General features: G+C 39.1%; 2 protein-coding genes across 4 annotated transcripts in view; one reads left to right on the top strand and one right to left on the bottom strand.

Annotated features, from left to right (window-relative positions):
* The first annotated feature begins 2,367 nt into the window (after positions 1-2,367).
* Positions 2,368-4,075, top strand: LOC146489480 (uncharacterized). The gene is made up of 3 exons (XM_085110914.1): positions 2,368-2,412; positions 2,810-2,869; positions 3,239-4,075. Exons 1-3 carry the CDS (start codon positions 2,368-2,370, stop codon positions 3,923-3,925), a joined length of 792 nt encoding a protein of 263 aa, XP_084967040.1. The 3' UTR covers positions 3,926-4,075.
* Positions 4,076-5,022: 947 nt separating this feature from the next.
* Positions 5,023-24,987, bottom strand: part of LOC146489478 (uncharacterized) — a 50,934-nt gene continuing 30,969 nt past the window's right edge. For all 3 annotated transcript variants that reach the window (XM_085109018.1, XM_085109022.1, XM_085109027.1), the window contains 13 exons: positions 24,146-24,366; positions 23,304-23,375; positions 22,166-22,270; positions 19,733-19,944; positions 18,489-18,628; positions 18,054-18,211; positions 16,216-16,482; positions 15,447-15,646; positions 14,062-14,239; positions 13,157-13,286; positions 12,535-12,701; positions 6,524-6,722; positions 5,023-5,837 (listed from right to left, as the gene is read on the bottom strand). In XM_085109018.1, the coding sequence (XP_084965144.1) occupies positions 5,182-5,837; positions 6,524-6,722; positions 12,535-12,701; positions 13,157-13,286; positions 14,062-14,239; positions 15,447-15,646; positions 16,216-16,482; positions 18,054-18,211; positions 18,489-18,628; positions 19,733-19,944; positions 22,166-22,270; positions 23,304-23,375; positions 24,146-24,366 (2,705 nt within the window). In that variant the 3' untranslated portion in view covers positions 5,023-5,181. The remainder of the gene's footprint in view (positions 5,838-6,523; positions 6,723-12,534; positions 12,702-13,156; positions 13,287-14,061; positions 14,240-15,446; positions 15,647-16,215; positions 16,483-18,053; positions 18,212-18,488; positions 18,629-19,732; positions 19,945-22,165; positions 22,271-23,303; positions 23,376-24,145; positions 24,367-24,987) is intronic.

Below are 24,987 nucleotides of genomic sequence, written 5' to 3'. Positions count from 1 at the left end.
GGAAGTTCATGGGTGTGATTCTCTTTAAAGGATTCTCATGACAAGACGAATAATATTTCGACCCTCAGAAAAACGTGGAAAATCAAATCTTTCCTAGCCTTACAAATTCGTACAATATTATTGCGTACAATATGTGCCTAAATTATGTTGTTCAACAACAACGACAACAAAAATGACCTGAAAGACGTCGGCTTTCAGTTTCAAGAAATTAATGTTTGGGAATTGAATAGGCGAATGATGAGTGCGAGGCGTATCAAAATGAGGTAATTAAAAATCGCCATGTTAATTGTGTTGACCATACAAGACACGCTTTATCGTTTAGTACATATAACCATTTCTCATCTTTGCGGTCACAAAAAAGTACTTGAGATGTATATTTCATGTTTGAAGGTGTAACTCGGTTGAGTTTTACGAGATGGGGATGCTTTGATTACACAAATGAGGCATGGATTCGCGAATCGCTTACACTGAAACTAAATGGCGGGAACAGTATCTTACGAAAACATGCAAACAGTCGATTGACTTCAACAACCAAACGTTTCATCAGTCATCCATTTGTATCATAATGCTACAGACTTGCCTACCAATCCTAAAAAAAGCTTGTGGTTTAGTCAGCGATCTTTTCGCATTGCAAATGCACCTAAGAGGGGAAGAGGAAATCTTTTTTGCCTGTACGCCATTTTGAATTATGGCAAATATGGCGCTAAATGCAGGCTTTGTATATAAATCCGATGAAAAATAATTTCTGTAAAAACGATTTGAAAGATGTTAAAACCGAGAATACCTATAAGGTACTTGGTAAAAGATTCACTGATCAAAGCTGAGAAATAAAGGTTTGGAAGCTGACATTCGCGTTTTTTGGTTCCATCGGAGATTCGTCTATAAAGTCCACGCTACATCAATTTCGAGAAATATAAGGAAAAGACAAAAGTTGATGTTGTGACTCTTTTAGAGCTTAGAGATCTTAAATTTGATCAGCCAAAGCTTGTGGCCAAATTTCTTTAGTTTACGGAGTTTGAATATCCCGGCCAGAAATTGATTAGCACCGAAATAATTTGCATCGTATTCCTAAGTAAATGTTCAACTCCCATGCGAATGGGTCTCGTGGGCTTGTTGATTCGGACAAACTTAACACAAGCGCAGTTCTCAATATTCAAGCATGCAGACTTACTTTATTCCTTAATTTCACTGCCAAAAAGTTTCCAGGTAAGAAATTGTTATTGTTTTATGTAAGCAATCAGAACACTGATTCCTCAAATCACTGACTCACTGTGTTGAGTTTTGCTACATTCACTGAGTTTATTGCATTGTACCAGAACAAAGTTTGATACATGGTAATTCTCGTAAATCTCCTCCCTGAAATCCACTTTTAATAACGAATTTCTGGTTTTAGCAGAAACTTTTAGCAGAGAAAAGACAAATCAAACGCACTTTACTAATCCATGATTATTACTATTTACTATTACTACTGTTAACAATCCAAACACTGATTCCTCAAATCACTGACTGAACTCAACATGAAAAATGCAAAAATACGGCTTGATCTGAATGAGGTATGGAATCGTAAGGTATGATATATAAAGATTTAACTAACAATTTCCAAAACTAGAATATGTATTGAATATTACGTACAGTGTACATATACAACTAAACAATTCATTTTGTAAACATTCGCAACCTTAGAGTGACTAGCTGTATGACAACCCACCAAATTGACTTTGACAAGTTATAGCAGGTGAATCGTGAGTAAAGACATACAACTTGTAGCAGCGTATATCTTTTCTTATGTAATGGGAACTATCCTGCAAGCCAGAGGTTTCCTTTCTGCTTCGGAGCAGAAAAGGAAAACAATCTCTTTCTCGCAGGATGAAGGAGTACTGAAGTTTCAAATTTATTGTTTGCTCTGACTCAAAATAATGCATTCAGCTTTACAGTGCATTAACCAAAAACCTCAAAATCAAAAACAAAAAACTTTTCAACAATCAACAAGAATAATAATGCTTTTTATCGAAAGAATCTTCATTCACTTTCAAGTTGTCTCTTGGATAAATGAATGATCCCAGACTTAACAGCTTGCTTGCCGTGCACTGCTCTAGAAACGAACCATGCAAGAAAAATGAAAATGACAAACTCCGGTTGACATCAAGTTGTCACAACAACAACCGAATTTTTTTGCTTCGTTTGTCTAGTCCACATAACATGTTAAATGGAATACGTTTTCGTGTTTTTGATTTATTTACCTGATATTTTGGTGCTAAGTAATATAACACACCTAGACTAGACTGCTCGCTTGTTGAGGTTTCCAAACCCTGTTTCTTTCTTCGAGCTAAATTCAAAACGGTATCTCGAGGAAATCTAACGTTAACGATGGCATTTAAGATAATCGCGGCTTTTATTGGCATCACTTTTCTCGTAAGTGTTTTGTCTGCGTCACAACACTATCCATTTAAACGATCTTTTCTAGCGTTAAGCGTGCAAAATTATCACCAAACTCAAAATGTTGGGCACGAAATTCAAACCGGCAAGCGATGCATGGACCTAACCCGGAAAGGAAAGAAATGATCGTTTTATTTAGCCTATTTTAGGGTTAAATACACTTGTCTAGTTTTGCTTAGTAACGCCGAATGACCAAGAAATTTGATAATTACATTATAATTGCTCACGCCGTTTACCTTTTTGAACCTACAAAATCGCAGGAATCTCAAGATCTCAGTTATTCGATGGACAAAATCCCGTGACTGATTTATCTACAAGAATATGTTCTTCACTCTTCAACTGTCTAAATTTAAAATCTTTCTTCATCTTCTAGGCACTTGCAGCAGCTGCTGAGTACAGACGGCACAAACGAGTTCTTACACTGCGATGCAAGGTAAAATACTTCACACACTGAGTTTAAGTTTCGAGGTTTTCTTGCCGAGTAAAAGCTCCCTAGTCTATCTATTTTTGTAATTGCAGTCGCTTTTTAAGATATTTTAGTAAGAAAAATAATTAAATAAAAATACGATCGGGATTTCAAACTGTCTTGAAACTGGGAAAGATTAAAAATCAAAGCAATTGCAACAAGAAGTTCCGGTCGACCAAGCTGATCCCTGAATTCGCTCCACACAATGTCAACGTCTAAACTGATCTGTACATTACTGTAGTCGTGGACAATACTGCGATATTTTTCGTTCCAAAAAGGTCAACGATTTTAATTCTTTATTTTTTTCTCTCTTTTTTGTTTTTTTTTTTTTTCTAGGGAGACGATTGTCCTAAATCAACTAAAATTCAGCGAAAACTCTTCCGTCCAACCTCCTGCCTTGATTATCTGCTGAGAGGAGCCTCAAAATGTGGCATCTACAGACTTTACGACAATGGCGGAAACAGTTACCCGGCTTACTGTGATCTCAAGTCCGAGCCTGGCACTGCCTGGACCCTAATCACCTCCTGGAGTACTCTAAATCGTAAGCTTCCCGCTTTTCAGAAGATTCCTTTCAAGTACAACTCTCCAGTGAACGAGAACGCACAGAACTGGAATCTGTACCGCCTGAGTTTGGCACGAATAAAGTCCCTACAGAGTCACTCCACTCACTGGCGAGCAACATGCAGCTACCCGACCCACGGCGTCGATTTCAGAGATTACGTCCGTGGAAGCTTCAAGGACTTCAACGTCATCGATTACCTTGACAACAACAAATGCAAGAAAGTTGAATACATCAACATCCGCGGACACATCGGGATCCATCAAACGGTACCTTTTTGGCAGGGTGCTAAAAGCCACTTTCTGCATACTGACAGTACATACGCTACCTGTCAGTTTAGGCCAAAGGCGGGTTCAGTGAGTGGGGAAGACAACTTTGGCTACTATGAATACATCAACCCAAAGTTCCGTTGCACACAGGGAAGCCAATCCACCACCCAGTGGTGGCTTGGAGCTCATCTCTGATGCGTTCACAGATGTAACAGCGTGTTAAACGGGGTCGCAGCATTTCACCCCGAACTTGATTTAGAACAAACTGTGATCCGTAGATGATAAAGATACGAAATCATGTAGTCTTTCAGTAATACATTAATAAAGATTTTGTTAATCATCTCAGATCGTGTGAAATCGATCATGTTGAGTGGAACGAAAAAGAGTGATAAAAAGAAAGAAAGAAAAAGATTGGAAAATACGAATGACGAATGAAAACTTGTTTCTACCGGACAACAGTCAAATGAATATTATTTATCACAGAATTGTGTACTTGTGAAATGTCCCTCATATAGAACTGACCAGTAGCGTTTCTAAGGAAGGACATACAGCGCCCTAACTCCTCACCAACATCAACACAAATTTTTTATGTTCAAATTTAAGGACCAAAAGTTGTTTCCGCAACCATCGTAAAATTCTCAATATGAGCCCTGGTCTTTATTCGTTGAAAGGACTCTCGCTCGCGTTTGGCTTGTTGGCGGGGCGCTTAATATTGGAGAGCATTTTCTGGCTTGACAATGAGAGGAATTTAAATTAGCGTCAAACACGAACTAACAGCCCAAAACAAAAAGCTAATATAGTCCATGGTCTCAATTCTGGTCTGTTGGGTTTATCATGGAAGATAATAGAGATTTGAGGCCCTTCTTAGGCTGGGGTTATTTTCGGAGGGGTTTACATTCAGAATTTTGGGGAACTTTCCATTCTTTCCGTATCCTTTTTTTATTCCAGTTTTCTCCGATTCCACCACTCCCTTTTTGATCACCTACTCCTTATAACTGAAAACTATACTTGTAAAACGATCTTTACATTTGACAGTTAATATCCTACGGAAAAAGAGGAACAGTCGTGTGTGGGTTGAAATCTAATGCGGTGTCCTTACTGCTCAGTGGTTTTCAACAGTGTAATGCAGCACCAAAACTAAAATTATTGATGCGCTCTGGCCAATCACAACAGACACAAACAGCACATGTAACTAAGCCACGCGCGGGAAAACGCGCGCGAGCAAGCCACGATAGCTTCAAGTTTGGTTTTCCTTATAACTGGTTGAATTAGTGGTCAAGTTACTTTAGCCAATCACAAATCGTAGCAAGGCACAACCAGAACAAACAATACTTTCGACACCAAGTTGAAGACCACTTTCAAAAACATTTAGTTCAACCAAGGTTTGAAACAATTTTAATGCTTCTAACAATCTATTTTGTTATAAATAATTATCACCGCTGCCACTTCACTCAAAAATCGCCTCCAGAAATGGAAGACACGTCACCAAACGTATCCTGATCAACAGAAACGTGTGCCGAGCTTTCTTCATGAACACTGTTATCAACTGACGGTAGCATAACTTGGATTTTAGTTGGCTGTTGAGGTTCAACATCTTCCTCATCAAGTTCAACAGCTCCATTACTTTCTCCCTTAAAGCCTAATCCATCTTGTTCGCTCATGAAAACATTTTTCTTTCCTTCCTCTCTGTTATCATCAGACAATGCAGAAGCCCCTTGTCTGCGCTCTTCTACAGAAAAAGTGTTTTGTAAACTTGTCTCTGATAGTTGACTGTCCTTTTCTTCAACATGAATTACCCTGGGCTTAGCGTGTTGTTGTTGTTGCTGCTGTTGCTGTTTCTGTTGTCGTTGTTGTGCAGTGGGAAAAGAAGTATCTGTGCCGAGTGTTCCAGGCAACAAATCCGAAGCATGAAGAGAACGCTCGTCGTGACTCGGCTCTCCGTCGGCATTCTTCGGAGAGACTTCGAGTGCGCCGGGAGTTTTGGCGTTCTTCACATCCACAGGTTCGTCATCCAATGTGAATTTCCCAGGTAAAGGGGGAGGAAGGTTCCCTACTGCACCGGACGGCTCCCACACTACCACTTCACCCGGAGAGAGTTTCCTTGGGACTGCAAATAACAAAAGAAGTCAAACGTTTTTACCTGATGTACTTGTTTTAAGTCGCACTTTAAGCCGTTTTGTTGTATTAAAAAAGCAACTTGGAGTATTTATACTCCCCCCCTCTATCCTGGATGTGATGCTAATCCATTGTAGGGTTATCCCCAGCAATATGTCGCCGGTACCCATTTATACACCTGGGTGAAGACGGACAATGTGGAATAAAGTAACAACACCACAACCAGAGAACAACTTATTGTTGAATCACCAACCCTCCGATATTTTACCGAACGTCTGAAAGCTCCAGCGCGCAACACCGCGCCTCCACCGTCTAGTTGTATTACAATGCATTTTTGGGCTGCCTTTTTTATGTTTGGCAGGCATCTTTCAGGAACGCTGACTGGAGTAAGACTACTTTAAATTACACAATAAGAGTTTGTCATAAAAGAACGACCAAAATAAAAAGTACTGCTGAATAGCTTTTAGTTGAGAAGTGCAACCACAGACTCAACCGGTTTCTTTATTTGTTTTCTTTGTTGACTCCAAGAATGAAAAGGCTAATCAGTTACCTTCTAAATTGTTCAAGAACAAAATTCAGTGACCGTCCTTGAATATCCAATGTGATACTAAGAGATTTGCCGAGATGATTATTCTGAGCAATTCTGATAAATAAACTAGCGCCAACAGTAATACTAACCTACTTCACCAGGTTCCTTTGATTCAGTCTTTCCCTGACCTCCATTAGGCAAGCGCAGATGCTCTGTTAACAACTCTCCTTCGCTGGCGCTGTTATCAGCTGACGGCCTGTAATTCTGAATGCAGTTCAACAGAACAGCCATTGGATCTCGAGGCCTCACTTCACCTGGCTCTCTCTCACTGACATCAGCGATAGAATCCTGAGAGAAAAGCACAATTTACTGGTGAAACATATTTCAATCTTGATACGCACAGGGAAGGTGAGATAACCTTGGGTCTTTGATAATCTACCAAAATGTGACCATTTTTGAGTCTTTAGTTGGAATTCTAAGCGTTACCATTCTAACCATCCAAATGAAAGCTACCACGCAGTTCTTTCCCGTAGCGCTGTAGATTATGCTTTACAAGGTGGTTCTCCCTTTTGGGACTGTGGATAAAATCCTCACTGCGGATAGCGTGAGCATTTATTGAAAAGCCAACAAGAATTAATTTCCTTCTCTGTAGCACCACATTAAATTAAATGCTTTGTTGTTACAAGAAACAGAAAATATTTCCCTGTGGTTCCTAAAACTGATAGAAATACTTGTTAAAATATTCAAAACAACGTTTCAGACGAGTCTAAAAAGCAGGGAGACATTCGCCAACGGTTCGTTCTTTTATAAGGGTTTTTTTTTTTTTTTTCAATTTTTACTAAGTAAGTAAGTAATGAAGGTCTTTCTTTGACTTGATAGATATCTCTAATCATAATCGATTAGAATTTCTTGTTTATCGTTAGCAACTGATCTCTTAAAAATGTACGAGCACTCGGAGGCACAGAAAAGTAAGTAACAAACTCGCCAGAACTGTCAGCAACTCCTCGGCCAACCCCTAACCTCTACCCAAAGGGACTGGGGCGAGAATACCTCTGACAGTCAGTAGAAACCAATAAAAACGTGAGCTCAGCCAACTTCAAAATAAGGATATCTGACAAAAACAAGTCAGGAAGCTACCACATAGAAGATAGTAATCAGAGTTTAATGGGCAATATCAACACTGCAGACATTGTCCCTGGATATAAAACCGATCATTCAATGATAACTATGGAAATCACAACCAATTTTAACCCCAGGGGCCCAGGTCTCTGGAAATTAAACACATCTTTCCTGTCCGAAGACAATTATGTCAGCAAAATTAAAGATATTATTCAACAAACAAAAGATGAATATGCGAATGATCCTTATGTTGGTCCCTCTCTCCTATGGGAGATGATAAAATTAAAAGTGAGAGAAACATCACTAATTTATGCACGACAAAGGAAAAAAGAAAGGACCCATCAAGAAGAGGAAATTGAAAAGAATATAGTTTCGCTAGAAAGGGAACTGGAGGGTGAAAACATTAGTGAATTACAACGAGGAAAGGTCTTAGATATGCTGAAAATCAAAAAAGAGCAACAAGAAAAAATTTTAGAATATCGAACAAAAGGCGCCATTTTAAGATCACAGTGCCGATGGTACAATGAGGGTGAGAAAAATAACAAATATTTTCTCAATCTTGAGAAACGACACTATAAACAAGGAACAATAAACCAGCTCAAAACAGATAATGGCGACGTAATTACAACGGACAATAAAATCTTACATGAATGCTTCTCCTTTTATAAAAATTTGTACTCGACGCAGTTAACTGGCGTGCAGGATCCACACATAGCCAACCGCTTTTTTCCAAAAGAGAATAATGTACACCTATCGCAGGAAGAACAATTTTCGTGCGAGGGACTGCTAACAGAGAAAGAATGCTTTTCGTCCTTGAAGCAAATGGTGAACGGCAAAACTCCCGGAACAGACGGGCTACCGGTGGAGTTCTACAAAACTTTTTGGCATGATATTTCGGATGCTCTGATCGCTCCCCTTAACTTCGCATACGAGAACGGTCACCTGGCAATTACTCAGAGACGAGGGATTATAAAACTTATCCCAAAGAAAGAAGCAGACTAGCCTGCGTAGCTGGCGGTTTTGGTGGGCGGGAAAGCCAGGCTAAAACGAGTTGTGGAGCTGCGGGTGAAATGGGGAGAGAACAGCGACAGTCGCGGCGAAGCCGCGTCAACGAGCGGCTTCGCCGCGAGGAACCGCCTGCCCGGATTCCAGTCATTTTCGTTTGCCGCCCCCAAAATTTACATATTTTACGACCTGTCGATATCCAATTAACCCAACCAATCAGATGGCAGATGGTAAAATGAAACCTTCTCGGCTGGCTATCAAAACATATCCTGGAAATTCGATGTGTTTTTTTCGATGGCGGCAAAGGCCGACACTCCGGAAAAGCCTGTCAAGGGAGAAAAGCTTTCCAGTTCTACAACAAGTGTCAATGATAATTGTGCTCTTGCCAGCGGTGACAGTATAGCCTCTCATTTTATAATTGTAGGGATAGGATTTTAACCGTGTAGTTATCATGATCTTGCGACCTTTGTATTGCCGGGCCCGGCTATTTGCTTTTGTGGCAAGATGTTGTGTTTTTAATTGTCACGGTTGTTTTTCTCTTGATCCTTTCTCTAGCAAAGTAGCTTCTTTGAAAGCTATGCAATGCGTTAAATTGAGGGCTAAAGGCCGCTGTAGTCAAGGCTGTGTTTTTGTTATCGCTCCTCTCCGCTCTGTAACTGTGAAGTTTGTGTTGCGGGCGGGGGAGCTTAGTATTGTCCTCCTGTGCTTTGATTACGCTATAGAATTATTAGGTGATTCTTCTGTGTTGCTATGGCCAGGGGCTGCTACGAGTCCGCTGGCTGTTCGTTGATTCTGTGGCATTTTAGGCTATGGTCAGGCAAGACCGCGGTTTCGATCCAAATCTTGCGGATTGATCTCTTCAGTTGCCGATTCTTTAGAAATGATAGAGCTCTCGGTATCCTTTCAGAATACGCGCTCTTTTTTTCGAAATTTATGCCCACGTTTCGGATCAAACATTCTGCTCGATGAAGTTCGCTGTCTTCTTTCAATGCTGCGAGAATGAGGGTTTGTCGTCGAATATTAAGGTTCAAAAAAGCTTAAATAATGCTTCTTCTGTCATTTTGCTTTTCGCGATAAAATCCTCAGAGCCGTATAAACAGAACTTTCCCATAGGAGATTAATAAAACATTTGATTGACGTTTGTAGAACCTCATCCAATGAAAATGGTCCGTACGCCAGCGTACGGACTACTCAAAAATGCCCCGAATCCAGGCAGGCGGTTTCTCGTTGCCCTCGCCCCATTTCCCCGCGGCTTCGCTACTCGTTTTGACTCTCGTGCCCGGCTTTCTGGTGAGCCACCCATAAAAACCGCCAGCTACGCAGGCTAGAAGCAGACCTAAAAACCCTTAAAAATTGGCGACCTTTATCTTTACTAAATTGCGACTATAAAATAGCTGCGAAGTCAATTGCAAACAGAATCCAGTCAATTCTTCCGAAACTTGTCAATAACGATCAAACAGGATTTATTAAAGGAAGGTTCATTGGTGAAAACATACGACCGATTGACAGCGTCATAAATTACACCGCAAACAAAAACATTCCTGGTCTGATTTTGCTTTTAGATTTTGAAAAAGCATTTGACACACTAGAATGGCCTTTCATTGAAAAAACCTTACAACACTATGGCTTTGGTCCTTCAATCCAGAAATGGATTAAAACTCTCTATAATGATACTGAAAGCTGCGTAATAAACAACGGGTGGACGAGCGACTGCTTTAAAATAGAAAGACGCGTAAGGCAAGGCTGCCCCCTCTCCCCATATTTATTTGTTCTTTCGGTAGAAGTTTTAGCTAGCGCAATCCGAAGAGACCCGAATATAAAAGGCGTGTCAGTCGGCCAAAAAGAAATCAACTTAAGCCAATATGCAGATGATACCACTCTAATTCTTGATGGCACAAAGAGTGCACTAGAAAGTTCACTCGATGTTATTGGAAAATTTAGTAAAATATCTGGTCTTAAACTCAATAGCAAAAAGACTGAAGCGTTATGGATAGGTTCAAAGGCGAGAAGTCCAGAGGTTTTATGTCCAGAGAAAGGTTTTAAATGGCAGCAAATAAAAATCAAAGCACTTGGAGTTTGGCTTTCAATAGACCCTGAAGAAACTGCGAATTTGAATTTCCAAGAAAAAACGGAAAAAGTTCTGAATTTACTAAGAAACTGGCAATACCGAAGACTAAGCCTACTCGGGAAAATCACGATATTAAAAATTCTAATCGCTTCACAGCTTGTTCATATCCTTTCTCCCCTCCAAACAAATGACCAAGCTATTAGAAAAATAAACAATGCTTTCTATCTTTTCCTCTGGGATGGGAAACCAGATAAGATTAAAAGAAATATTATGATCAGTGAGTACAATAACAGCGGCCTGAAAATGATTGATCTTTTCTCGTTTAATAAATCCTTGAAAACTATTTGGATCAAAAAATATCTCGATAAAACAAATTTAGGAAAATGGAAACTTTTCTTCGATTTGGAACTCAGTAGATATGGTGGAGAGACGGTGTTCCTAGGCAACATGGACAAGACAGATACTAAGCGCTCTTTCCAAACTTCCGATACATTCATCAATGAGATATTGCAGATCTGGGCTGAGGTTAATCATACCGACAATAAACTCTCCTTGCAACATTACAATGAGCAACCTCTCTGGAATAATTCTCTGATTAGAATTGATCGCAAACCTGCTTTTATTCGACAATGGCTCAAGGAAGGAATTTTGTCGATAGAGCACCTTAAGAAAAACCCAACCACATTCCTTTCCTATAAAGAGTTCCAAACCAAATATTCACTTAAACCCTGCTTTCTCGCTTTTAACGGAATCATCTCAACACTGAAATCCCTGAGGGAACGATTCAAAAACAATATAATCAATATCGAAAAAGAAGATGTCAAGCCTTTCAACAAATCATTCTTGGTGACGAAAAAACCCAGCAACTTAGTTTATAGAAACCTTGTAGCACTTAAGAGTGAGAAGCCGCTAAGTTCACAAGCGAAATGGCAGAACGATTGTAAACTAGAAGATGAAATTGATTGGAAAAAAACTTTTCAACTGGCAAGAACGTGCACAAAAAGCACCAAGATTATTATTTTCCAATTTGAACTTCTCCATCGACGTCTTGCAACAAACTCCTTTCTATTTAAAATTTCAGCTAGAGATAACGATCGTTGCACTTTCTATGGAGGAGAAACCGAAACTTTGCTTCATATTTTCTGGAATTGCACGTTAACTTCTCTTTTTTGGAAAAGTATATTCAACTGGCTACGTGCTTGCTCACTAATTCAGAACGAAAACCTTGACATGATCACTGCCTTAGGCCTTAGCCCTGACACCTCAGATGCTAAGCTCCAAATTAATTTTTGCTGTTTGATGAGCAGATATCACATTTGGCTTTGCAAAATGAAAACCTATGAAATTGAGAAAAACGGTTCCACCGACCCTCCTGAAAAATGGAAACCTCTCCTTGATCACCTTTAACTTAAGATATATGACAATTCTAAATACGGTTAAGGTGCGCGCCTTTTGCTACTTATTTTGCAAATCTAATCTAATAAAACGTCGGAGACCTTCTCGAGCTAGATCAAATAAGAGTACACTTAATAATTGTCCTTTTCGCACTTGTTTATTTATGTCTTATTTCATGCTCATTATCAAGTTTTTTATATACTTTCTTTTTTTTTTCAATGACCAGTAATACATTGTTCTTTGTTTTGCTTTAATGAAACTTTCGCCTCTTTTCTTTTTTTTCCCTTACATCTGTTAAAAAAGTGAAAGTAAAAGAGTATTGTAGTGTAAGTGATTTGTAACTAATGTTAAAAGTAATGTACTTTGTTTGTAAGTAGTGTTTTGTTTGGAATAATAATAAAATAAAAATAAAATAAAATGAAAAAAAAAAAAAGATAGCAACCAACAAGAAAGCTCCATAGGTCCAGTACCCGCGCAGGCCAAACAGGTTTGTCAGACAACAAACATTTGTAAAAATTTATTTATTTCGCTTTACTACAAAGATTCATATTTAACTTAAGCAACAGGCATTACCTCTCTGATACTCTCGGTGTCTCTCAGGGTACTGGCCGAGCTAACCTGGTGCGGAGAATCGCTGACACTGCTGTTACTATGTTGGTTGCCATGGTCACGTCCTTTCCCGCCTTCTCCGCGTTGTAAGATGCCGTTGACTGCGACTCTCATGAGCTCATTGCGGCTATCTAAGGACAATATAATACTCTTATTAACTTGCCCTTTGACTTCTAACATACAAATGATACTGATTGGCTCATTACCGATCAAGCTGTCAAAAAACTCGCCGCTTCGCCGCTTACTAAATACAACGCGCGCTACGAAAGCTAATTCTAGTAAAGTAATTCTAGACTGCTCGCGTCTAAGAATTACAATAATATGCGTAGAAAATGACATCCCTTCCTTCAGGCTAAACACGCAAATTAACTGTCATTTAAATCAGCCCTGCTGAACTGAACATCTCCTGTATAAATATTTGCTTAAATGAATAAAACCACCCCTACCTCTTCCAGAGTTCGAGGGAATAACGGACTGAAGCGCATTGCTTTCATCACAAGAGAAACATAGGCGGTAATTCAACTCGACCCATAAAAAGCACAAAATCGGGCATCCAACTGACTAAAAAAAAAAACAGGTCTCTCACCTTGATCTTTTCCTAAAATGGTTGAGTCCCAGTCTCCTTCCATAGGCAGTTTTCGTTCGGCCGCCAGTTGAACAATGCCTGGTGATATGGCAAATTCCCCCTCACTGTAGATGCCTGTGTGCGCATATGGCTGCACAACAACACGAAATAATCAAACTTGGATTAAACTTTTATCCAGAATAAAATTTAGCCCAACGGATTGAATGTTAATTTTTTATCAACTGTTCATTTAAACGATGGTTGGAAATTGTTCAAAGTACTTGTCGCGTCTTCTATCCACTGACCTTCTACTACAATTTTTAAATTCAGTTAGTTATATAGGTTGATCACATATGACTGATGGACCCAAACATCAACCGACCGACTGACCGACCGACGGACGGACGGATGGACTGACTGTTTGATCGACCGACCGACCGACTGACTGTCTGACCGACCGACTGACCGACTGACGGACCGACCGATCGACCAACTGACTGACTGACTGACTGACGACGGACCGACCGACCGACCGACCGATCGACTGACTGACCGACCGACTGACTGACCGACTGACTGGCTGAATGACTGACTGACTGACAGACTGACCGACCGACCGACCGACCGACTGACTGTCAGACGATCCGACCAACTGACTGACCCATACAGTATTTCGCAAACTTCAAAATACTTAGTTTCCTAACGGTACTTTCTTCGGAAAACTTGTTGCGGGAGCTGTCATTAAAAGAAAGAAAGAAAACGACTTAATTACAATTTAGGAGAAAAAAAGCAGTTACAGAATTTTTCAAAAGATCAAGGAAAACTTAATTCGAGTTTCACATAAGAAACTCAAAATCACACCACAATTTAGGCTACTTGTAAAGTCATTAGGAGGGGAGGGGAGGGGAGGGGAGGGGAACACTTACCTGAATCAGTTCTCCCTCAGACATCTCCTCCTCCTCCTCAGTGGTGATTGTTGTTGTTGTACCCAGGGTGGTGGATGACTGGCTTGAGGGACTGCTGACCAAAGCTTGTGCAGGCTGCGGTGGCGTGAGTTCCTTTTGAGTGACAGGTGGCTCTTTAGGTTGACTGGGTTCCTCAGATCTAGTGACGTGTAGAAACATTGTATTTAAAACTCTTGCACTTTCAAGAACGCCTAAGTTTAAACGGATGGTAGCTTAGTTCAAGAAAGACCACAGTATTCTGTCAAAATAGAAACATCTGTAAAGGCCGATTTAGACAGTACAACTTTTCCTTTCGACTGTCGCACGCGATTTCTAGAGCGCGTGCTGCTCAAGTCATGCAAAAACTCGCATACAACTCTCTTCGTTCAACGTTGCCTCTACCTAAGATTGTTGTAACATTTTAAAACATGTTTTAAAATGCTACGACATTTTTGGTGACGTACACGACAGTCGTAAGCGAGTTGTAGATTTGATTTACACGAAACAATTCGTGTCGTAGGCCTGTCGTAAGCTTGTCGCATGTGACAAAGTCGTACCGTGTAAATCGGCCTTAAGGGTGTCCGGCCCGGTTGGCTGGCCCCTATGGGAATGTTACTTGTTTGTCCATAATTTAGCTCCTTGTAAGGCAGACATTTCATTAAGGTGCACAGATAAAGATGGCTCCAAGGCTGTATGCGAGTTGTGACTGTGGTGTCCTGTGGAAAGTAGCTGTAGTGCCCTGTGGCAAGTAGGCATGGAAACAGCTATTGTATTGCTTGGAGGACACTTAGAAAATGTAATGAATCACAACCAAGTCCTGTCGTTGTTGTTGTTGTTGTTTTGTCTTTGCTGGTTTACCTTAACAAAATGTTATGTGAAACTCGATATAAATGATTGTACAGAAAAGACCAATCAAATGCTTCCTTGAGGAAGCTGTCTTCTGCAAAGATACCATTTCAGCATTTTTTTAACAACACTTCCTCCATATTTTTAGGAGGGTATGTTACTACTTGTGGTTAATTTTGTATCACTAAACTTCTTGCTATATTTCTAATTTTTTTTATAACGTCCTCGTACTGTTCTGCAATTCGCATTTGTAAAATCTCCAAGTCCCTCCCAAACACTCTCTTTCAGCCAAGACTGCTGTTCTTTTTTACAGGGTTGACAGAGAGCTGACAGCACACACCCTCCATTAATGTGGACCAAGTTTGATTCCTGGATCCTTCACCATGCTCCGTGGTTCTCTGATTTTCGTCCCTCAACAAACTCCATTGCAATCTAGCTGCTAACCTTTCCCTCTCCAAACACAGTACATTTTAGGCGAGTTACTGAGGCTACTTTTAAGTAAAACTGCTCTTGTTACTTACATGCTCGGTTCAGGCTCGGGTTCTGGCTCTGGTGTAGGTGTTTTCACGACAATGGACGGTGGAGGTGTGGGAACCACTGTGTCCTGAGATGCCTCTGGCTCTTGTACCGAGGGCTCCGGTGTTGATATGCTGGCCGGCGGGGACCGGGCAGGAGGTGGTGTTGGAACAGGAGTAGAGACTGGTGTGTTTACTTCAGACACCTGTGGTGAAAAAAAAAATTGGAAAAAATCATCGAAGTTTAACTCCACCTGACGTCACAACAACAGGACAGAAAATCATCATTTACATCGTTGTAAAGAAACCCTGGGTGTCACTAATAACAAAACAGCGATAACGAAATCTCGATTGACTTTTTTGTGCAGAAATCATTTGGAGACAAACCGAAGGACCACATCTTTTTAGTAATAACAATACTGTAATATTAATTTTGTCACACCACGCTTACGTCACCATCCTCGTCCTCCGTTAAATTCTGTAACTTGCTGATGACTTCAAACATTGTTGCGTAACTACTAGCAACAGCCGTTTACAAACTACAAAACTTAACGACACCAATTATTGTGGCTGTGATATTTGTCATTGAAAGAGGGATTGACTTTAAACAAGGGAATACTGAGAAAACACTGTTTCTTCCAATATGACTAAGCTAGGAAAAACGTTAACAAAAGTCTGCTCTCTGAAGCAAAGATGTCTTTCCACTTGATAACCAAATAACCAGTAATCAGTTCACATGTTACTTCCAGCATCAACAACTTAACCATCCACCAACCTGGTCACCAGTCTCCTCCTCCTCCTTATCCTGCTCCTCCCTGATTGGTTCAAATGCTTCCTCTTCCTCTTTGCTAACCGACCCAGTCAGCTCCTCACTCGTCACTGAGGGGGTAGGGGTACGTACAGGAGTTTCTAACACTGCTGATTCACGGGCACTCTCCTCTGACTCTGGAGGTGTGTACACTGGGGTGGGGGTGGGGGTTGGTAGCGGTGTTCCCGAAGGGGAGGGGGTATGTGAAGGATGGTCTTCCTCCAAGACTGATTGCTGGAAAAAGGTTACAAATCAAGATTTAACAACAACATTCAAACAAACACAAAGCCAAAGCTAAAGCTGTAGGAGGAGAAACTCCCAGGACAAGATGAGCCAGACAAATTTTTACTATGTATTGTTACATCTTTTTACTGTTTATGGTATCTGTTTTTCTTTAACAGGGCCGTTCTGAAAACCACGTCTGTGACGAACACACCCTGTATAAAGATCATTATTATCATCATCATCATCATCATCATCATCATTACTATTAGTAGTAGTAGTATGTAAAGCTTACACAGTCTAATATTATAACAGTCTAATTAGTTTAGGCTGCTCAAATTTGAACAGAAAGTATTTAAAAAAAAACGAGATGCTGTCATTTTCAGTCAAACACGTGTGTCTTGGGATTTTTACTCTGAATTTTTGCTGGCTGATTTTTCTGGCAAAATTTAAGCTTTATTGTTAATTATTTTTAATGCGTCAAACTTTTCCTAGTCAATTTTTTGTAAGTTGGATATTTTAAAATTAGAGACTTTGAACTTGTAAATAGCTTGGAATAAGTTAATAAAGAGATGATGATGATGATGATGATGATGATGATTATTATTATTATTATTATTATTATTATTATTATTATTATTATTATTATTATTATTATTATTATTATTATTATTATTATTACTACGATCAGCCTTACTGTGTCTCAGAGGAACCAGGAGAAAGAGAAGAGTAGCCAATATGTCTGACATTGACATTTCATCGGAAAGTGCGCAAGCCAGAATTTAAGTAGTGACTTTTTTGTCAGTCTGAATTATTTTTAGATAGTCTTTATTTATTTATTTTTTATTAACTTTTCGACGCTTTTTAAACTATTGAAAGTGAGAAATTAAAAAAAAAACATTATTATCATTATCATTATCATTATTCAGGCCAATGGATTGTGGCTTGACGACAAGCAGAGAAGTCAAACCATTTGTATTCTTCAAACTCAGTGGATTTGTTTGTATTAGTTGAATGAAGCTCTCACACTTCCTAGCATTCTGCAAAATCCTCACAATATTCCTCACCACACCCTTATGCAGTGTCTCATGTGAAAGATCATTTTCTACTCTCCGTTATCTCAAGCTATTGACATGATCTTCAATGACAGAAGAATAACTTAGCAGGCTGGCAATGCTGGTAATCGCAATGGAACCGAGTACATTCCAACACCACAGGATATGCCTACGATCTATTACACACAAAATGGCTAATCGCGTTAGTACTGTGCAATGTTTAATGCAATGAATCTGGGATATACAGTTAACAAAATCTCAGAAATATGAATATAAAAAATCTGCCATTTATAACTTGATGACAATTGATTCTTTTTTTCAAGAAAGTTCTCATAAAAGGAGTGCTGAAAAAAGCATTTCATAGCCACAAGATGTCAAAATTTTGAAGGTGTATTCCACAAGACCCACTTCAGAGTTCAGGCGCATGTCTTTGGCACTCATTAAAGTGTCTCCACGGTTTAGGGACAAAAAAACCTAGCTACAATCCTGAAACAACAACCAGCAATTGGCATTCTGAACTTAACTTACCCTGGAAGAAAGCCGCCTGGCTGTTGGCTTTGGATGGCCAAGTATTGTAGAGACATTTTCTGCAATTACTTCCCGAATCAAGTCAGTAACAAGATCGCGATCCACTGGTAAACCAGCATCAACAAAGAGCTGGATCCCACCCAGACCTATCGTGGCAGCTAGAGAAGGAAAACGAAGAAATTAATGATCACCAGGGACGTATCTATTTTTGACCATTCATCTATATTTTGTATAAAATGAAGATACCATTTACAAGTTACAAACACCTCTACAGCAATTTCCACAAAAAAAAAAAAACATCCCACGCACAAAATACTGTATTCCAATTTCACAGAGAAGGCCTGGATAGCAGCTTCTGAGCAAGCACCCTTGTTGGTGAATCTAAAACAACCTATTTTTAAGGAATAATTTGCATACACCAGATTTTTAACTCACCAAGCATATCAGCATCCTCATCCTCAGGTTCGGATACAGTGCTACTCTCTGGGGTAGCCTGGGGCCTTGTCAGGGTGGTGGGGTCAGGGACTGGTTGGTTCATTTCACTCACAATGCGTGCCAAGAGTTCCTGCTCAATCCTGTAGACAAAAAGCATGATTGTGAAGAGGAATATCAACAAAACACATTGTATAAAAGAGTGCTGACTTGAGAAGGATGACAAAAAAACTTTTACGTTTAATTGTATTGGCATGCCAATAGGTGTTTGCCTTTCATATTTTTGGCCAGTGTTATACTGACTGTAGAAGCCTAAACAAACTGTCATTGCACTCATGTGGTTCAAGATGCACAGTAGTTCTGTTAGCAGTCCTATCTGCTTTCCATGCCTCTGTTCATTAACAGGGATGTCGCTAGGATTTTGGACAGTCAAACATTTGTTGATCACAGACAAAATTTGTGTCATGCTATAGAGAATGAGTTGTCAGACATGGCTTTCAGCCAAGTCACCAAAAATTTAAGTCTATCGGTGTTTTTTTTTTTTTTTTTTTTTTTCTGTCTTCTGCCAATTAGCTACAAGCTGGACAAGTTGGAAAGTCAAAAAAAGGTAAGCTCTGGTCATTTATGTTGTTATATGTAAATCATAAAATACATAAGTTGCAAAGATAAGTTCCTCTTTGCAAACTAAAACCCTTGTTTTCTTTTGTCTGATTAGTTACAGTTGTAGCCAATGTCAAATATTGATTAGATAAAATAATAAGTCACTAATTTCAATATTAATATAAAAATTCTACCTTGGCTATGAGACTTAAGGGAATAAAACAAAAGATATCAATAATTATTATTCATCTCTGAGCCTCAATATAATTATTTTCTGTTGTTTTATTCCTCTAGGCCTCGTAGCCAAGCTAGAATTTCAATATATCAAAATTGGTCTATTTTTTATTAATTTTTCATGGTGCACATGTTCCATGCAAATATGCCCACATACACATAACAACTACTATATAAAATAAATATAACCAAAAAGAACAAAAATGCTAAAGCTAGTTATAGTGGAACCTTGATTTAACGAACGCCTAAATAACTAAGTCCCTGGGGCAACAAATAAAATTCTACAGCCCGGCCTTTTAAAATGTATGAAAATGAACCTTGGTATAACGGACCAAGTTCATTCAATCGAGGTTCTGCCCAACACTGTTTAAATATAACCCCTTCAGCACATGTGAAGCTCACGTGAACCTTACCACTCCATAGCTCTTTCTTGAAGAGCTTCTCCTTGCCGAGTGTCAGCTTCAAGAACTCCTCCTGTTTGTTGCACAGTAACTGGGGGATGAACAGGTGGAAATGGGGGGCCATTGTATGGCTGATCCTGCACCCCTGCAAAGCCTTCCAGTGTGAGAGGGTGCTGAGGAGTGGGTATCCTGTGCAAATCTTCATCATCTGTGTCACCAGAAGCCTGAGAACAAAAGTAATAAAATGCATGAAAAGAAAATCAAATCAATGTTTATTTTCAAAAAAATACATGAGTAGTGGCTTGTTTGCCCCACAAATAGCTACAGCTAGCCAAGGCGAAGCAAGACCAACACAAGAAAATGACAAGCACAAACTACTAAGACACTAAATTATACATAGGAAAACTGGTTTAAGTTATGAGGTGATCCAGCATCCAGAACATGGAGGACGGGGAGGGGTGGAGGAGAGAGAAGGATTGTCAACCTAATATGACCCATACAGATGGACTAATTATGTCCATTTGAACTATGACTCATTTTCAAAGTGTGAGATTGCAAAGTGCACATCTAAAAGCCAGTAAAAGATGTGTATTTGGTGGTCTCATGCTTTGAGAATGAGCCATAGCTCACATGGACAAAATTAGTCCAGCTGTACAGGTCAAAAGATGATTTTTGGGTCATATCAGGTCAACAGTATTGGACATGTATGGGGGGACAAAGACTTCAGATGCTCTAGAATGAGAAAGTACTGGTTTGTGAGAGGGGGAGAACACAGGCTCATTAAAGATGTACACATAGCTAAAAACAAAGTCATTTTGTCCCTCCCAGTAATCTTCCATCTTTTTCTTTAATTAAATGAAACATGCAGTTTTGGTTAAATGAGGGGATATGATACACACGGCATAGACACTATTAAGTATCACAATATTATAACACATTAGCACCACTCTTTCTAATGCACTGAGCAAGGTCACTGGTTGTATGTGAACTTGATTCAAATATGAATTTTATTGTATTAATATTATCATTGTTTAATGCTGGAGATTAATTCATCCAACCACACGAACTATGGCAAGTCAAACTTTTATAAAAATTATCTCATGCCTGCTGGCTCAGTCTACAAAAAGTTAGTACTGTAAGGACATCTAGCACACTTTGTATCATTGTAAAGCAATGCATTCCCAGGATTGTCTCACAAAATTGAACTTAATTCTCTAATACTTGTCCTTCCAAGTGAAAGCCCAAACTAAGATGTTAAAGTTTACAGTGGTTTAATTTAAAACCCTTTATTCAGAGGAACCTCTTTTCACAGACTATTTTGTACACTTTATAAACATATAATAACAGGTAAGATCATGCCCGCTGTGTGTTCAATTAAGCTGCTGGCCTTGTCTCCTTTACATAAAACTCAAATGATTAAGTTAAAGACCCCACACACTCTTTGCAAAGAGTAGAGCACAGAGTTCCCAGTGTTGTGGTTAAACTTAACACACCTCAGGCTCCAGTTGTTCAAAGGCCGGATAACTTTATCCTGTGGATAAGTCACTATCCGATAGTTTCAATCTGTGCAAAGATTTTAGTATTTCCTCTTGTACAAGCGAATATGCACACTCTAACCACAGTAAAGTTTGGAAGTGTACAAAAACCTTGGACAACGTTTAACGTGAAGTATACTTTGGACCATGAATAGCGCCTTATCCAGCGGATAAAGTTATCTGGCCTTTGAACAACTGGGGCCAGGTTTGAGTAGAGGCTGGGCAATGGGTTATTAAACCACATGTCCCTGGAAAATCCTTGGTTACAGTGTAAGCCACAGTCAAAAGGACTGTTGTGGCCTGTTCTTTAGAATTGGAGTTAAGAAGGGCAAAGGAGAGGGGAAGAGAGATTATATAACTGGCATATTTCAACCTTAAATTTGTAACAGCTTAATTCATTTGGAGTTGGATTTAAAGGGGAAATTAATAACTGCATTGTTGAGTTAAAGTAGGGTGCCTGGAAAAACCAGTGGACTCTAGTAGCCAGTAGGCCTCCAGACAGATTAGTGCTCCCATCATAGGCAATCAGTGCAACCCAGCCATGAGCCCACACATGAGAGTAGTAAGGTGTTTTCAGAACTGCTTATGCCTATTAGACTGCATAAAGAGTTTTCAAGTAACATATTACCAGATTCAGCACTGTACAGGTTTAACAAATCTGCAGCCACAGTTAAGTAGATCATGTGAGAGTGGCTGAAATTGTCACAGCCTCTTCTCAATAAAATAATAATTTATTATTGTTAACTTACAGATGTTCCCACCCAAATAATAAAGGTAATATTTTTTCCCTACATTTTCGTAAATCAGAAAACAAAAACAAGACTCATGCTTAATTATGAGACAGTTTTCCCAATGTACGACAGTCTCCCTTAGATGAATTGTTATCATGGCTCCCAATTCAATGTCCAACCTGTTCTTCATTTCCTTGTTGTGGCACAGTCTCTGTCACTGCCAAAAATTTCCTGAATTCCTGGTACTCAGAATCATCAGGTCGGGAAGCAGGTTCTGGAATATCCTGAACAAAAGAAGCCAATCAACTCAAGGTTATTCCTCTGTTTGACAGCAGACAACTCTACTGTGTAGGGTGGAAAATCTCTACATACAGGTTTACCTAATTGTAGCTACTTATTAAAACATTGTTCAAACGTTAATGCTTTTTAAAAAATTTAACCCCGTCCCTCCTCCAAAAAAACAGCTTTGGAGCTCAATTCTCACTCTTCTGTAAAATGTCTACAAAGCCAGTTTGATGATCCTTTTTGGCATCCTTTACACACATTTTTGTTTGCCCAGTCACTGGAAAGACTAAGTTTCCATGTTTAAACCAAGCCAAATGGACCTTTTGGAACCTCACATAGGTTATAAATTTGGCAGTTTTGATTAATTTCCTGGTACAGTGTAATACTGGTCAGAAGGTTTTTAACCAGACTTGGCATTAAATAAAATTTATGTACAGCAATAGAGACCAGTCATTCTCTTCAAAAATCTACAATTACCATTGATAATTATTTCAACTTTTTATTTTGCAAGAAAGAGTATGGTGATGAATTAATAGATCCCCCTTTTATTTTCAATTTTGGAACATTAAACATAATTACTAGGTAACCAGTAACTTAACAAAATTTCAACAAAATCTTCTTTCAACTCTAGTTCAGAGGAATAGCGAGATGTCTGTAAATAAAGTTAACGACAGACAAAAGTTATTCAAAAGATGATTGCACTCATTTAGGAGAAGAAACAGAAAGATAAAAAGATCAATCATGGAATAAGAAGTTTCCAAGAAATAAAAAAAGATAAAAAGGGATAATATTATTGATATCATTTATTATTGAATGCAGATCTGATTCAAAATTATTGGCACAAAATATTTTGTAAACCAACATCAATTTAACTAGAAAGACTGGAAAGAGAAGAAAAAATTCATCCAAACCCGAGGTCTGAACACATCTCTCTCTCTTCAAAAATGGTTTGTATTTTCTGTCAGAGAATAGTATTTTTCTTTGACGTGTAACAGTGGTAAGCATCTCTGAGCCCTGCTAAGTTTAACTTACACTAATATGAGGCAAACTTGGTGAAGAGGATGCACTTTCTGAAAAGCTGTCGATATCCACTGTGGGTAAAACCTGTCAATTAAAACAGTAGGGACTTTACGCAAACAACGCCGATGGCAACAAAAACATCAATAAACAAATGGCTTAATGAGCTAAACAATGCAGTGCACGTGCATGACAAGTTTTGATACATTTCATCGCCATCTTCGGCCAAACAACAACATGAAATGCCCAAATTCAAGGTTTTATGGAGAGCGTGAGCACATGACAGTAAATAATTTTCATTTTTCTGTGCTAACTTGAAGACCATTCCCACCAGTTCTGTTATTGGATAGTTCGGCCACATTGCAGAAGTTGAACACATTGGAATAAGCAAAGTAGTACAAGGAACACGAACTTATGTTTTCAAGCGACGTTTTTGTTGGCGTTGCCGTTGTGGTTGCGTAAAGTCCCCACTAACATCTCCAGTAAGCCACCATCACCACACAAATAATAATTATTATTATCAACATCCTTTTTAGTCATTTTACTTTCCAACAAACAGTGTCTACAATGAACTTAAAATATTACCCTTGTTCAAACCATTTTTGAGTATCTACATTGTTGCTGTCATGCATATATGAATTTGTGTCCATTTCTCTAATGAATGCATCACCGCAAAAAACTTCAAACTTTTAGCTCATTAGTCACTGAGTTCTAATGTCAAAGTAGACTAGCATGCATGTTAGGTCTAGCAAACCTTGACACCAATTTGTAGGTCACAATCACCTATGATATCAAAGCCTAGGTTAATGTTACTTGTCAATTATCAGCTTCAGATTTGAAATGAAACACTGTCGTACCTGCACTGCCAGCATAGAGCTCTTCTTTTTCTTGCCTGGTGATTTCTTGTGTCGTTTGTGCTGATGAGCTGTTGGTTCACTCAGCTCTTTGTCATACACAGTAATCACAGCCACATTTGGCTGTGTAGGCTTACTGGGTCTCACAGGACTCAGGATTGGTGACTGCTCCTCAGACTCATCAGAGGATTTCATGCTGCCTGGGAAGGGGCTCTCAGCTTTAGCTTGGGATTTCAAGAAATTAAACAGCTTTAGTTACATATTGGAACCAGCTACCAATTACCTGTGCGATATTCAACAAGTATCAACACCTTTAAGGCCGGTCTTGGTCATTTTAAGTTGTCTAAACCTGATTCACCTAATGGATTCTGGGAACTATTGGATCAAATTTTTAAATAGAATATTAAGCAATAAAAGTGAACAAGTAAATTACTTATTGGCTCACCGCTATGTTGCCATGCAGCAAAATATCTTGTTTTAATTCTATCATTGTCTTCAGTTGTTCTTTATAACCTACTAGATTTTCTTTGCTTACACTGTCTGATATATTCTTATTTTTACCACGTGATTGTAACAATTTTGTAAATAGTTTTTTGTTAGAGATATCCGTGATATAATAAAGTTATCTATCTTATCTTAGTTAAGGTTCAGTTTTGACATTACTCTGTGTCCCTAGGGTAGGAAATTTTACATTCTCAACAGAGACACAGGTACTCCAGGGGTGGAATAACAATCAGTGTATCTACTGGAATAAAAGTTCAGACCACACTTGGACCCCAGCTGTAAACTTTATAATCTGTTGCAACCAGTGACCATGTTTTCAAACTCAACCAGTTTAGTATTTT

Source organism: Pavona decussata, unplaced genomic scaffold (genome assembly GCF_977016875.1).
Source record: "Pavona decussata unplaced genomic scaffold, jaPavDecu1.1 SCAFFOLD_6, whole genome shotgun sequence".
NCBI lineage: Eukaryota > Metazoa > Cnidaria > Anthozoa > Scleractinia > Agariciidae > Pavona > Pavona decussata.
The sequence above is the reverse complement of the archived record's forward strand: the minus strand, read 5'-3'. Positions and strand labels throughout refer to the sequence as shown.

Excerpts from the sequence above, each read along its gene's own strand:
- LOC146489480 (XM_085110914.1), top strand. The coding sequence starts at position 2,368 with ATGGCATTTAAGATAATCGCGGCTTTTATTGGCATCACTTTTCTC. Across the intron at positions 2,413-2,809 it reads TTATTGGCATCACTTTTCTC|GCACTTGCAGCAGCTGCTGA; the intron begins GTAAGTGTTTTG and ends TTCATCTTCTAG. Across the intron at positions 2,870-3,238 it reads TTCTTACACTGCGATGCAAG|GGAGACGATTGTCCTAAATC; the intron begins GTAAAATACTTC and ends TTTTTTTTCTAG.